The sequence below is a fragment of the Passer domesticus genome, chromosome 6 (genome assembly GCF_036417665.1).
Source record: "Passer domesticus isolate bPasDom1 chromosome 6, bPasDom1.hap1, whole genome shotgun sequence".
NCBI lineage: Eukaryota > Metazoa > Chordata > Aves > Passeriformes > Passeridae > Passer > Passer domesticus.
This window is the reverse complement of record NC_087479.1, coordinates 36,880,978-36,895,616: the sequence shown is the minus strand read 5'-3', so window position 1 is coordinate 36,895,616 and position 14,639 is coordinate 36,880,978. Positions and strand designations below refer to the sequence as shown.

General features: G+C 39.2%; 1 protein-coding gene across 2 annotated transcripts in view; it reads right to left on the bottom strand.

Annotated features, from left to right (window-relative positions):
- LOC135303159 (cytosolic phospholipase A2 epsilon-like) overlaps positions 1 to 14,639 on the bottom strand; it is a 32,394-nt gene that overhangs the window by 2,262 nt on the left and 15,493 nt on the right. For both annotated transcript variants that reach the window (XM_064424581.1, XM_064424582.1), the window contains exons 6-20: positions 14,204 to 14,244; positions 13,595 to 13,637; positions 13,073 to 13,136; positions 11,976 to 12,145; positions 11,759 to 11,851; positions 10,944 to 10,981; positions 9,803 to 9,938; positions 8,210 to 8,346; positions 7,744 to 7,969; positions 5,922 to 6,036; positions 5,372 to 5,509; positions 4,387 to 4,494; positions 3,156 to 3,344; positions 2,196 to 2,362; positions 1,272 to 1,458 (exon numbers count right to left, since the gene is read on the bottom strand). In XM_064424581.1, the coding sequence (XP_064280651.1) occupies positions 1,272 to 1,458; positions 2,196 to 2,362; positions 3,156 to 3,344; positions 4,387 to 4,494; positions 5,372 to 5,509; positions 5,922 to 6,036; positions 7,744 to 7,969; positions 8,210 to 8,346; positions 9,803 to 9,938; positions 10,944 to 10,981; positions 11,759 to 11,851; positions 11,976 to 12,145; positions 13,073 to 13,136; positions 13,595 to 13,637; positions 14,204 to 14,244 (1,852 nt within the window). The remainder of the gene's footprint in view (positions 1 to 1,271; positions 1,459 to 2,195; positions 2,363 to 3,155; positions 3,345 to 4,386; positions 4,495 to 5,371; positions 5,510 to 5,921; positions 6,037 to 7,743; positions 7,970 to 8,209; positions 8,347 to 9,802; positions 9,939 to 10,943; positions 10,982 to 11,758; positions 11,852 to 11,975; positions 12,146 to 13,072; positions 13,137 to 13,594; positions 13,638 to 14,203; positions 14,245 to 14,639) is intronic.

Here is a 14,639-nt window from a genome sequence, read left to right as displayed (position 1 = left end):
GTGCAGGTCTTCAAATGGATTTTCTTCATACCTAACAACACCCCTTTTTCGACTGGCTGATAACTTATGTTGACATTTAACATCTGCACATTATCAGATGTACACCTGATAGTAGATAACTGACTTAGGCTAGGCATCCCTCATTTCTGGAAATTAGGGGAAGAAGGCCAGCAAACTCCCTCACAGAGCAGTACAAAAGAGCAGTTCAGTATAGAAGAGCAGTACAGAAGCTAAATCTCAGCTCTCCTTCTACTTCTTTCTTATTTTTTCCTTTCTTTAATTCTCTCTACAAAAGGCAACTGCAGAAAGCAACCTTTGGGCTATCTCAGTGGTGAGAGCTGGTGTGTGTACATGCACAAATACCCTCAGTCTATTTGAATCCTATTCAGAACCCCAGTTGTACACCTCAAATGTGCAATGAACTCAATAGACAAAACAAAAGTACCAGATTATTTTTTACAACTTACTTAATATAAAAGGTTAAGGCTTGATACAACTGGGACAATATCTTCTGCATTTGTTTTGGTTTTAAATTGAATGTACCATGTACTAACCTAGAACTTCTGGCTTTCAAGTATACTGTAGGTCTTTGAAGTGAACTCAGAATCTGATTTAGGAATTTTAGCATCTGGAGAAGGAGTAACTGAGGCTTTGGTAGCAAGAGAATATTATGGCATATGGGAAATGGTACCAGGACCTAGAATTCATCAGTTTAGAAGTGACTGGCAATTACAACTCTTGAAACTCTTTAAATTTCAAAGGGAACAGACACTGTTGGAATGGCTCAGTGTTGTACTTTCATCACTTCACCGTGCTTCACTGTTACATTTTCATCACTTTGCTAGTTCATACTTTTGTTTTCAAGGTTATCTGCCTAACTGTAAGCCTGGAAATTATTTTAAACAATGAAATCCTTAGATTCCTTGGAGCATTCTCTAACAGGAGAGGATGACAAGTATGACAGGAAATTACCCCTACTAATTTCTGGTACTGCAGATAAACAAATATTGTTTTCCTCAATTAACTACAATTTGCTTACGAAAAGCCAAAAAAAATCTGAAGAGGAAAATATGTACCAAAGGCTAATCCCACATGCTTCTCTACTGCCCAGGAAAAATCACATATTTGTAGGTTTTTTATATGGTTCATATCTAAGCAAAGAGAATTAAAGTCTGTTATTACAGTGTGATCTTAAAACCAGGTGTTATCCAGTAAAAATGGGGAAGAAAGTGGCTGCTGGCTGTTAATGTGATGGGTAACTGTCAACTTACCAGGTGCTTTGTATTCCCTGAAAGTGTCATTTACTAGAGGGAAAAATACCACAATAGGTGTTTCTGGGCTCTCTTTATCACCAACAATGTAGCATTCCTTCAGATGTGGAGTTTCCTGATCATCTGGCACCTTTGTAGGGAAAGGAATTCCCTGTTTCTCAAAGTATTTGGAGGCATCTTTCAGGGGCTTGTTGCCACAATAGGAAAACAAAACAAAAGAAAAGATCAGAACATATGGGAAGAACTTTGAATTTGACCAAAATCTAATTTCACTGGGAATATTTGTGGGGCAAGGGACAGGTTCTGACAGATTATGGTACTCATCCAGTTAAGGTGTAGGTTGTTTATGGAGTCAAGCTTTGGAAGGCCAGAGGTAAGTGAAATGGATCTGAGTCCACCTGCCTGTCTTTGAAAAGCTACATTGGCTATGTTTCACATTTGGTTATGAAAAAGTTGCCTTTAGACAACTTTTTATTCCCAAGGAATTTAGAGTCCCTAGATGCAAACTGTTGTTGCATTTATTTGCATATCTGGTCTTCTGCATCAAACCCTTCTATTGTTGCAGTTATATTGTCCTGAAGGTACATTTTCTCTTGCACAAGAATATGTATGATTGCATTGAGAAATATTAGACAACTTTAAAGGCAATTAGCTTCATTCATTCTGCTTCTGACTGCCTTTAAATCAGCTAAAACCACTTACATATAAAAAGGAGCAGGTATAGTTTACTGAATGATTATTTCCTGATAACATTTGTACTGTTCCATAAAGATACGTGACCTGCAGTTAACAGCAAGCTGTTAACTTGCCAACACTTCCCAGATATTGGGGAAAAACAAAAGTTTCTATGAGTAGAGGATCAGCCATTCTATGAATTCAGTGATGAAACAGAGAAGTCAGTGAAGAAGGATGTGCAAGACTCACCCCTGTCTGTGAACCTGAGCTGTAGTTGAAATGCAAAATGACATCCACTTTCCTTTCTGGCCTCATAAGGGGTGGGTAACTGGTAGCAAAGGCAAATGCAGTGTCAATCAGGATGAGGTAGTCTGTTGCTGTTGTCAGGTGGTTGGGCTGGGAGTCCAGCTCACAGTCTAGGAAAGAAGCACATTTTTTTCAGAGAAAGTGCCCAACACAAGGGAAGTGCTGAGGAAAGTCTATTGTCAACAAAAAGGGACTTCAACTTTTCTTGGGTCCTAGACCTACCTATATAGCTGATGGCTGCAGTTCGGTCATTTCTCAGTTCCTCATCTGGCTTCCTCTTTTCACTCTTTACTATGCAATTTCTTTGGCTTTCCTCTGACTAAAAAGGATTAACTTGGGGCTCAGAAGAATAGACTTAATTCATCTTGTGTGTGACTCTGATCAGGTTGGTGTGGTTTTTCGTTTCCTTTTTTTTTTCCTTTTCTGTTAATATGAAACAAATTAAAATGGCACCTTGCTCTCTCAACACAGTCAAAAGACTAAATATGTTGGGTGCCTTGCTCACTATGAGAACTGGCACACAGCTACAATTTTACATGGAATATCTGGTACCAGACTGAACAAAAAAAGTCCCTACCTGGATGACAGGGAATACTCTTACAAAGGTTATATCTTACTTAGAAGTAAAAATGTAACAGGAAACAAAGCTCCCTGCCACATCCCTTGAGCATGGGTAACTAATTGGGACTCTTCTCACCTATCAGTCGTGAGACTTTATGAATTTTTTTTAAGAACTTAGTTTGAAGCCTCTCCTGCTACCTAAATTTAGCTTTCAGTGACAAACAGCATCAAATACTATCAGAATGAAACAAAAAAGCAGTTAGCTTGATACTTTTAAAAGATTGTTTCTTCTTCACAAGGGTGGTTTAAACTATAAATTAAAGCAGGGAGTTGTTACCATACCTTTCCACTTGGAAAACTCGCTCTCTAGGTAGTTGTTGTTTATCTGGAGGCCTTTCAGGAAGTTATGGATTTCTGAGGCTGCTGGACGTAGCATTGCAACATCTCGGAATATTTCTGAAAAGCTGTCAGGAGGACAAACCACTCGAGTATCCAGCTCATTTGGTCTTGTAGGGAATAGGGCTTCATCATCTGCAGAAGAAAGAATAACAGCTTATATATGTGCTTTCACTGTTGAAGTCAATCTGTGCAGTCATCTTTTAGATAATTATGTTTGGAAAATTTGGACTTCTCTTTCTACTTCCAGGATTTTCAGAAGTCTCATTGTTTTTTTAGCTAAGCTTTGAAAAATCCATTTCTTCTTCTCACTTCATGGTGATAAAAGCTTTGTTTGTACTGCAAAAGACTCCACCTCACCTACTAGAAATTTCTTTGCTTTGCTATGGTTTTATCTATTAAATACCTTGCACTTAACTGTGTCTTCCTTTGCTACTCCATGCCACATTTTCTCTCTCAGACACATAAAAAGCCACACAATAACAGTCTCTCAGCCACACAAACATAATTAATATTCCTCACTAGCAAATACAGAATCCTTGATTTAACAACCAGAAATTACTCCCTTACAAGTGCTAGAAGATAAAATAAGTAAGCCTTTTTGAAATACTTCTCTTCCTTGTCATCTTTTCTTTGTAACGTGTTTGTCTTGAGTATTAGTCCTTGAAATCTGACCCTGCAGCTCTTTCTTATTTTTGTATCATGTTTTGTAAATCTCATCCTTGTGACTAGTTTGGAATTACTTCCAATAGTACTGAAGTTTCTGTCAATGTTTTGTAGATTTCAGAGATGCAAGGATGTTGTTTGCTCTCATTTCTCTGATGCTTCAACTTCTGAGAGAGGAGCTGGAAGACTGTGGAATGCTGTGTGAGCATCTTCCATCTACAGGGATATCTTTCTCTAGTTTTACCCTCCTCCTCAGAAAACATAGAGGGCCATTGTCTCTTTTATTTTTCTGTGATGGATCCTGTGGGTTCTTTTCACACACAACTGGAAGAATTGCCGTGTGTAATACATGGCATGAATTTCCTTCTGGTTTGCATGTGGATAATTGAAATGCCTGAAGAGAATGTTCTAAAAGTTCTTTGAAAAATGTTCTTTGAAAAATTCAGTAAGAGAGTAGCAGCACAGAGGGGGAAAAAAGATAAAACAAAATAATCACATAAGAATAACCCACCTATGTCAGTAATTTTGTCTCGTGTCCATTTGTGCCAGAAGTCTTCTGAATTAACCGATATATACCAAGCATCCATGAGATTCAAGGAAAATACACTGCTCCAGATCCCTGTGGCATAGGACGTATTTGACAGAAAATAAATGGGGGTGCAAAGGAATTTGATGTAACTTTTTCAAATAACTCACTGAACACTTCAGGGAATGGGGGCAGAAATGTCCCAAAATCATTCTAGAGAAGGTAGGGAGAAAGTGCTAAGGTGTAGAAAGGGGATGGTGACCTGAGAGCATTTCTGATCACAGAGGGGAAGACCTGGGTCCTTACTGGAAACAGCAGCCAGGCACAGAGAGATTCTAAGTTGCTTCCTTATGCCTCACCATTAGCTGTAGTGAAATCTCCACACAAGCAAAAAGTTTCAACTTCTCAAATAAACCCCTAAAACTTCGTTTTTTCGTTTTTGCAGTTGGTGGAAGTAGAAGGAACAATGAGGCAAGAGATTGCTTTTGCAATGGGAAGAAAGGTTTCCTTACTGCTTTCACTTTTTTTGTGCAAGAGGGAAAAAAAGATAAATATTACAATATATTTGCACTCTGAAATGAAAATTTTATCTTAAGAATTAATCAGGGCTAGATGTGGCAGGAACTTTGTAGATAAACAGGTGCATTTTAGAGACTCAAGCTGCAGAAGAAATGGATGATTTAACTTAGCAGCAATGATACACAACTTTTGTTGCTGACAAATATGTGTTTGTATTGCAAAGGTCTCATGTCAGTAAGCATATCTACAGGTGAAATCAATAAGTCTGTTAAGATGAATAAGATCACAGAGAAAATGAAAAGTCCTGCAGATTGTGACCTGTTATCAGTTCTGGTATTTTACCATATGCTGCTCCTGATAGATAAAAACACACTGAATGCATAATTTCCTAAAAGGAATTTGTGCAGGAGCAGACTATATTACACTACTTTTCCCCAGAACAACAAATCACCTTCCAAAAAGCATATTCTGGATTCTGGGACTTTCTTCATCAGGCGACCCATGAAGAACTCACTGCCAAAATCTTCTGCAGGGATGAAGGCACCATATTTTGGGAATCCTACCTCATAAGGGGTGAATTCCACCCATTCTAAAAAGAAAAGGCATAAGACAGATTGATTACGGCAGCAGAGGCATAATTATTTGAATAAAACATGATATTGGCCAGGTTAAGACAGACTGGTTTCTAACTAACACCCTTTGCAGCAGGCATTTATTCACTGTACATTTCAGAGTGGTGAACATGCAGAACAAATTGTTCTCTTACATCTATATGTCTCTATAAACTTTTTGACAGTTTCTACAGAAGTGTATAATGTCTTCTCTTGTCCTGGTTTTGACCCTGCATTATACTAAGGTCTTCGAAATATTAACTATTAAATTTCTCCTCTGAGGTGGATTAGCCTTTCAGAGTATTTGTGCATTGAACTGATATCCTTATCTAATCTTAAATTGACCCCAATTGGGGTTAAATATTAAATGCAATTGTGGAGTATTGTTACCTCTAAAATCCTGGTCGCTGATTTTATCCTTCACATTGAGAGAGAGGTAGATGGGCAGGGGGTTTTGACCCTGACTTAGTGCCTGCTGCTGATCTGTGAGCTTATGGCAGTCCTCCTGTTCAAAAAATGACAGTAGCTGAGGACAACTGGATGACACAAAGAGCCTCCCACTTAATCTAAACCTGGGTTCTGACAATGCAGTGCATACATGACTCCAATTAGATGCTCCCCAGTTGCTTAGTTTAGAAAGGTGCTGTCATCCTTATCCCTGCTCCTCCCTTGCCCCAGTGCTTCAGCACACAAATAATCCTAAATTCATATATTGAAAGAATATGGTAAGAAGAAAATGCTGTTACCCCCATTTTTATTTCAGAAAAAATATCTGGGAATGTTTGAAAAACACTCTTGACAGGAAAAGTTTCATTATGAAAGAGTAAACCCCTCTCTGACTGCCCAGAAAAACACCTTTTCCTCAGACCTGTGACAGAGACAAGGCTCCTGCAGAGTTAGTGCTCAGCAAACCTTGGCCCTTCTGCTGCAGAGCTCAGGCAGGGTGGAAAGGGAGGGATGGTTTGGGAGCAGAACCAAGGTTTGTGAGTGTGCTCCTACAAGCAGAGCTGTAGGTGCTCCCCCTCAGCAGAGCAGCCCGTGGAAGGATGGCTGTGCCACCAGCGCCACCAGGCTTCCCTTGGGCCATTGTTGGCCAGGGGACAGGGCTGTGGGGACACTCACAGCTCCCTGCTGAACACAATCCCTGGGAGTCTCTACCACTGTGCTATGACCAGGCAGTAGAAATGTGGATGTGTGTGGGGTTCCTCATATTACAGGGGGGATGTTTTCTCATTCTAAAGTATAAATGGCCTAGTGGGAAAGAAATATTGATGAATATTAAAATAGAGCCTGAACACAGCTCTTGATGGAAATGTTTGCAGGGTGATGTCTTATGGATAGCTCAGGGATACTGTCTTTGGGCTTGTGATTTTCCTTTGCCTTGCCTTATTGTGCAGCTCTTTTAAAAGAACAGCAGGATTTCCTTCAAATATCTACATGTGAATTCACAGGATCACAGAATGGTTGGGGTTGGAAGGACCCTTAAAAGTCACTTAGCTCCAATCCCACTGTCATAGGCAGGGACACCTTCCACAAGACCAGGTGGCTCCCCATCCAACTTGGTCTTAAACACCTCTAGGGAGGGAGTTGTCCACAATCTCTCTGGGAACCTGTTCCAATGCCTCACTACCCTCACAGTGAAGAATTCTTCCTAATACCTAATTAAAACCTACCCTCCTTCATCTTAAGGCCATTTCCCCCTTATCCTACCACTACATGCCCTTGTGAATAGTCCCTCTCCAACCTTCTTGTAAGCCCCTTCTACATTCTGTGACGAATAAATTAAAAGATGTTCATACTGTAAGTTTCCTTACTGTTATTTCTTTTCATTCCCATCCTTTCTGTACCAGGTGTGATGTTAAGATCTGTATAATACAGCCTACAAGAATAATGAATGCTACTGCCAGGCACATGCTTTAGGCATCTATATGAAAAACAAACATGAAAAAAACCTGTTTTGTATAAGGGTGGTCAAAAATTGGCATGTGTTGCCCAGAGAATTTGTGGAGTCTTCAACTGTGGAGATATTCAAAGCTCAGGGTAGTTCAGGGCTTTGAACTTTTAAAGGGTAGCTGGCCCCTCCGAATGCTGCTTGGACAAGATGAATTTCAGAGGTCCCTTCCAATCTCAAGTAGTTTTTTATTTCCTGTCTTTCCTCACTGCTGTATTCACTTGCTATTAAAATCTGAAAAGAAAGGTGCTGTTATTGTACCTTATCATGTAACATGGTTTCAATGATGAGTCCCCACAGATCTGTGAAACACAGCTGATGTCCTTCCTGTTTCCTCTGGCACAGCTCTTCCAAGTAATATTTCAGACGATCAGGGGCAAAACAAGCAACAAACTTATTTTTAAGTACATGCTTTCGGGCGTCATTGAGGGTTTCCTTGAGATCCTTTTGGGACCAGTCAGGATCTTCATACAAGTTTGACATGGTCCTAGAAAAAAAAGAACAAACCAAAAAAAACCACAAGGAAAACGTGAGTTCTGAAGCAGAGCTTTAGGTACTATCCACATATTTAATTAATTAAAAATGTTGGAAAATACCTACTGAAAGAAACAACAGGAAAAAAAAAGCAGGAAAAAAAAGACTTTTCTTGATAGTTAAGATCATATCACTCAAGATCACTCTGTGATGTCAATTATGGAAAATTCCTGTGTTCTTATCTTGGTCTTACCATGTTGTTCCAGATAAACCAGTGATATATGAGACACAGTCCAAGACATTCATTTCCTGCACACTGAGGAGGTGAGCATACATGGCTGTCAGAGCTCTGGTTCCACCTCCTGTTGTCATGATTGCCACCACAGGTACCTGTTCAATCCCAAAATACATGCATTTAGTGACGTGGCCCGAGAAGGGGCAGAGACATCTCTGATTAGAAGGAGAAATTTACAGCACTGATGAAGTAGTGAAAACATGCCACCAGTCCAACATGAAGAAAAACCCGAATTAATAAGGGGGCTTGTAAGGAGTAAGAAATACTTCATATATAGAATGAAGAAATAGAATAAGAAATATATGAAATATAGAATAAGAAATACTCTGTCAAGCAGCTCTGCAATACAACATGAAATCCATTATCACATTTTCAGTGCTCTGTTTGAAAACAATTAAACAGAGCAGCAAAAAAATTAGCAAAAAATTAGAGGAAGTGGTATCTTCTTTCATCTGAATCATATTATTATCAGACCAGAATATATCAATGAGATTCCATGTGAGCAGGAATAAATAACTTCTCTTTTCCTGAAGTTTGCTGAAAGTATTGTACAGTTATTCCACAGGCCATACTAGAAATGTCATGACTGATGGATTTAAGAGCACAGGCCAGTTCAGAACCCCTGAAACCAGAGGCTAGTGATACCATTCCCTTTTAAAGTTTCTGGAGGGAAAAAGGATCCGTGCTCACTCCACCTACCACATATGTATATACAGTACTAGATATGCAAGTGAGCTGCAATTACTTGCTTCTGTGATCATACAGAAATCCAGGAACTGGCAGTCTTAGAAACAGAATTAATTCATAAACATGAATTGGCTTCTTTAACAGACAGCTACTGTGTGTTGGAGTGAATGAATGTCATGTACAAATCAGAAGAATATAGAGAGATTGTATGCTCTGCAGAGAAGTAACTGAGGGGAAGGGAATGACCCATGCCTTAGTGCTGGCATTGAAAGGCAGAGTCTTGTGTCTGAAAGGTCCAGCTGTGCAAGAAAAGCTGAACTCGCTTTAGGTCAAAACAAGAAAAATATATCATGTCTGCATTTGAGTTTAGGCTTCATGTTCCAGTCATAGGTGCATAATTAAAAAGAAGAGACACCTGATTTTCCCCTGCCTTAAAATTTCTGTTATCAATCCTTTTTGCTGAGCAAGATGAAGTGCTGTGCTCTCTCAACAGAACCCTAAATGATACACAAAATAAAACCCAGTTTTAACCATGAGGGAATGAAGTGCTGAATCCATTGTTCAAATATAGCAAAAAATAAACTTTGCCCTTGGCTCTGAGAGCACCAAGCCCTTCTCTATGTTTTGGGTACACTGCTACTGAACACAAGGCTAGATTCTCTAGCTTGAGGGCTCCAGGCTTTTTATTCATGTTTATGATGAGTACTCATTTCTTCCCTAGAATAGAGAAGTCAGCCGCTGAGAAAATAACTCAGCTGTAGCTTGTACATGAAGCTACAGGATTTCCAAAAAAAAAGTGATCAAAAATGCTATGTTTGGACACTTATCTGTACAGAAAGCAGAGAATAATTATATTTCAGATACCTCATCATCCTGCAAGTCCTCTTCCAGATGCAGAATGTCCTTCAAAGCAGCTGCAACCACCTTCTTCCTCTTGCGAATGAAATCCTGTTCCTGGGCGCACAGATCAAACCCCAGGCGTACATCGAGGTCTTCCTGACTGCAACAGGGATCAGGTATCATACATCACATTTGTACTCTAAGCCAGCATTTTAATTGCTTTACTTCATAAATAGACATGCCTTCACTTCCAAGTCTACATAAAGCAAAGGAGGAAGATATTAAATTTTCTAGTATTTTCTTGGAGAAAAGCAGTCCATCTGCCTTTAAACTGAAAGGAATTTTTTTTCTCTCTGCCAAAGATGTCTGGAATTAAATATAGCTACAAACAACAGTCGTTCCTTTTCAGACTTAAATCCAGAAGCCTGCAGAGGGCAGTGTTTCAAAGGTGGCTTTTAAAAGTTGTGCAAACTTCCACTGATATCTGTGAAACGTTCTACTGAAGTTATAGATTTACATGATCAGATGTTCTTTTGATGCTTATAAGCATTACATTTGTGGTTTGAAAGCTGCTGTGAAAATCTTGCAAAGGCTTCTAAGGAGGAAGTTTTTTAAATTACAGCTGTATGTATATTTAATAACATATTTACATAAATTAAACAGCATGATGGAAAAAGCACCTGCTTTTCTGGAAGTTCTCTTCTGTTACAATATGGAACATAATGTAACATATTCATCTTATAAATTTTAATAAGGCCTGAACAAAATTCCAAAACACACAGTGTGTTTCCTTGGTTTAGAAATAAGCAATCACTTCACAGAGTTTATGTGCATTTCTCTCTTCGAGTAGACATTAAAACAATAAATTTATTATTTCAATTTTTTTCCACATCTTAGAATACCTGTATGTATACCATATACCTATATGTATACCATACACAGTATGAATAGAAAATTGGTGTGTTTTAATTTTTTTTTAACATCCTGTCCATTACAAAACCTCTGTTGCTGAAAATCTTTGCATTATGTACTGAGTGTGTTTTATTTTATGGTCTGAGATAAGGATGGACCAGCATTCAGGAAAAAGGCAGTAACAAAGGGATTGGAACTTGATTTACAACTATCTAAATACAAAGAACCAAGGGGAAAACCACAGGTGTCTTACCATTTTTTCACCTTAAGAAGCAAATCAAATTTTCTGTGCTGGAAATTAAAAAGATAAAATTATGAATATTGATATTTTATTTAAAACAGTCCCTTTCTCCCACTCAGACTGAGACATATCTTTTGGATCATCATTACACCTTCAAAACTCTTAATCTCAAAAAATTGAAATCTCTTCTCAATATTTCAATAGTAACCTCTTTTCAAGTTTTCAATAGTGCACAGAGATGTGCACGGATTTAATAGATTAAGACTTTAGCACTCTATCATCTGTAGTCCACAAGTTGTCTCTCTCATAAAACTCAGTGTAGCTTGCCTGGTACTAGTTAGCTGCACAAATAAGAGCTGCAGTGCTACAGCTCACCTCCCTGGAGGGATCCACCACTGAAGATGGGTGTTGAAATCAGAGCCTCTCACATGACAATGTCAGGTACAAGGGGAAGCCTGAGAGGCTGAGCACCCTACACATGTGGCTTGGGTTTGTTTCCCTGGGCAGAGTGCCAGGCTGCAGCCTCACCACTGTCCCAGTGGCACCCAGTCACCTCCAGCCTGCTTAAGTACATGGACAGTACAAGGAGCATGAGCAACAGCTTGGATATTTTTCTTCTTCCCCCTTTTCCCATGGATTTCCCATTTTATTTTGCTCCAAATAATTTACTTCACTATGCATTGCCCTAGGTTGGAAGGAGGTTAGAAAATAACTGTCTCTGTAAAAAGAGAACCAGAAACCAAGAAGCCCTTGGTTTCTGCTTCATGCAAATTAGAAAGCATTTTTAAAAGCTTGCAAAGGATTCCCCATGGCCAGCAGACACTCACCTCACCAACTACTTCCTGCTCGGGGGGGAGTGACTTCAGAGGGATTGTCAGGGGGACACTTCTCCTCCTTGGTCCACATGACATGCAAGCACACTGAAAAGGAACGTGGAGTGCTTTTTGGTTAAAACAGAAATGTTCTCCTCTTGCTCCCTACTCACACATAAATGTCAGGTCATAGAACTGTCTGTGTGGTCTACCATGTTCTGGGGTAACGTACAAAGGTGGGAAGCTTCCTCTTCTTTCTGAGTGCAACATCCAGGGAGGGCTGCTTGTATCTGGCATAGTGGAAGAAAGTGGGATCTGGGAGAGGGGAGCGGGAGTCACAGCTCACTGAAACTGTCTGAGTTTCTTCAAAGGATCCTCTCACTGTAAATGTTAGCTCATTCTCTAAAACAATGAGATAAAACGCATACACAAAGTTACTTATAATTGTAAAAAAAAGAAGCAAAAGGTGGCTTTGAACAAATTCTTTCTCCTCTTAATTTGCATTTGGAAAACTATCTTATAAAAGTGATCCAAACCCCAAACATTTCAGGTGACTTATCATAATGTGCTGAGCAAGGAGTCAGATGGGAATGTGACATGGATGGCACTGAATTTTAGATTGCTGCTTTTCTGTTGCAGTTTCATCATGACACAGTGAATACAACCAGGTACATTGCATGGGAAATCATCTTCATCCCAGGCCAAATAAGGAGCTGAAGATGTTCTCAGTCCCCTAAAATAAGATCTGACTCTTATGAGCAGCAGATGACCCTATTTATATGAATAGTTCAGCTAATCCTGCCAGTGTGCATTATGCATGCTCTGAGATTGCCTACCAGATCCAGCCCCTCAGGGGATGTGGGCAGAGGAGCTTCTAGATTCTGAATCTTGACCAGGGTCAGGCAGGAGCCAGCTGCTGAGTGGCTAACCCCTGCAAAAAATGAGGTGTTTCTGTGCACATGCGTAAGTTGAAGTGACAGAGATCCTGAGCAAAGTTAACACTATAATACGTGAGGAATTAATACCTCAGGAATTAAGCTTCTTCAGGGTTTAATAGTACTGCAGCAGCAGTTTGCAGAATCTCAGCTTGGGTTTTAGATACCTTCTGTATAATCATCTGATTCTAGTTGTTTCTAGTCTGGCACAAGACTCCCCATGAAGTCAGAACTCTGAACTGCTGCAGGACTGGTGGCATTCCCTACTACAAATTTTGTACAAATCACCTTAAATGTGATCAATTAAAGCCTTAGTATTTTGCTGATGCAATGTCCAGGCCTTGTTAGAGACAGTGAAATCACCAATATTTATTTTAAGAAATAATAATCTTACCTGAAAAACTCTTCTTTTGCCTCCTGCTGTCCAAGTGAACTTCCAAACAGGCTTCTTCACGACACTACGGTAGGTGTGATGAGGACAGATTAGATAACTCATTAGATAATTATTACTTAATAAGTTATCTAATTAGATATCTCATCCGTAGCCATCTCACCACCAGTGCTGGCAGATGTTGAAAGGATCATTGTAGGAAAGGTCATTGTTTGAATGGGGGTGCCAGCTGTGTTGGACACTTTTTCCAGACACAGTGAACGTGAGAATTAATTTATTGTCACATGGGAAGATGGTGCTATGCTAAACACATTGTCATTTTCAATGGATGCAGGCAAAACAAGGGAAAATTATAATAGTCAGAAGGCCCCTCTAAGATCATGCTGTTCTCCTTAAAGATAAAGCTCCTAAGAGAAAGAATCACTAAGGAATGAAGACTTGCAAAATTTCCCTCAGTGACATTGTAGTCAGCTGTGTTAAGGAATGGTGTAGGAAAGAATACAAAAGAACAAAATGTTATTTTACCACTATTGCCCCATTTGTGATGATGGTTTCAGGAGGACCCTGGCTGAAAAACAAGAACAAATAATATATATTTTATAAACAATACATTCTGGATACTGTCCTGAGCAGGACACATTATTCTCGCTAAATTTTTTTTACTATTTTTTTAGTTACTCCTTCTTGTGATTTATGTAAGTATACTCCCTTGACACTAGATGCCACATAATGACCCAGCAGAAATTATTAAATTGCTCTAAGGCACCTGGAAAGTCCTTGCAACAGTCTTGGTAACACAGGCATGACACAAGTTGGGTGGCAACATTATCCTCAGCCATGACTTTCCCAGAGAACACTGTCCAGTAAATCTGCAGACTTACTGCAGTGGGGTTTGCCAGCCAACTTTGAATTATTTAAGTAAAAAATCATAAGAGAAAGTCACAGAATTAAAAATTCTCAACTCTTCTCCACATCACGGCATTTTCCCTTTCATAAAATGTTTTTTAATGCACATATTAAGTCTGGAAAAACTTGTCTCTGGCTATTAAGGTGGTACTGGATCTACAAAAGGTTTCCCTGCACTAATGCATAACTCCAAGCTGCCAACAGTAATGGGGTACATGTTTTACTCACATGGTCTCCAATACAAATTCAACTTCCAGCTCCTCCTTCCCCTGAAAATAAAAAAAGAAGCTGTTTGAAGTAGCATGTGTAGAGGTTTTCAAAGTGACCTTAATTTTTGCAAGCACTGTGTCCTTTATATTGAATAAGTAAAAATATTCTGTCTTGTATTTGCTATTATCAGCATTAAATGACAGAGGCAGCTTTTTCTTTCCCAAGGAACTCAATTGTACTTGAAGAACGAAGCGTGTTTAGTGCTTGTAAATCCCCCTAACAAACATATTTCACACTTTCTTGTCTGCCAGCTTCCATGTGCTGAACATGATATGCTAAGGCTTAGTGTTTAGGAAAATATTGTGGAAACAGGCCATTTCCCTGTGCTTGCATTGTTTTGGTTTTTACAGTCTTTGTGAGGATTAGATAAACTGTTATTTTCTATCGGATTATT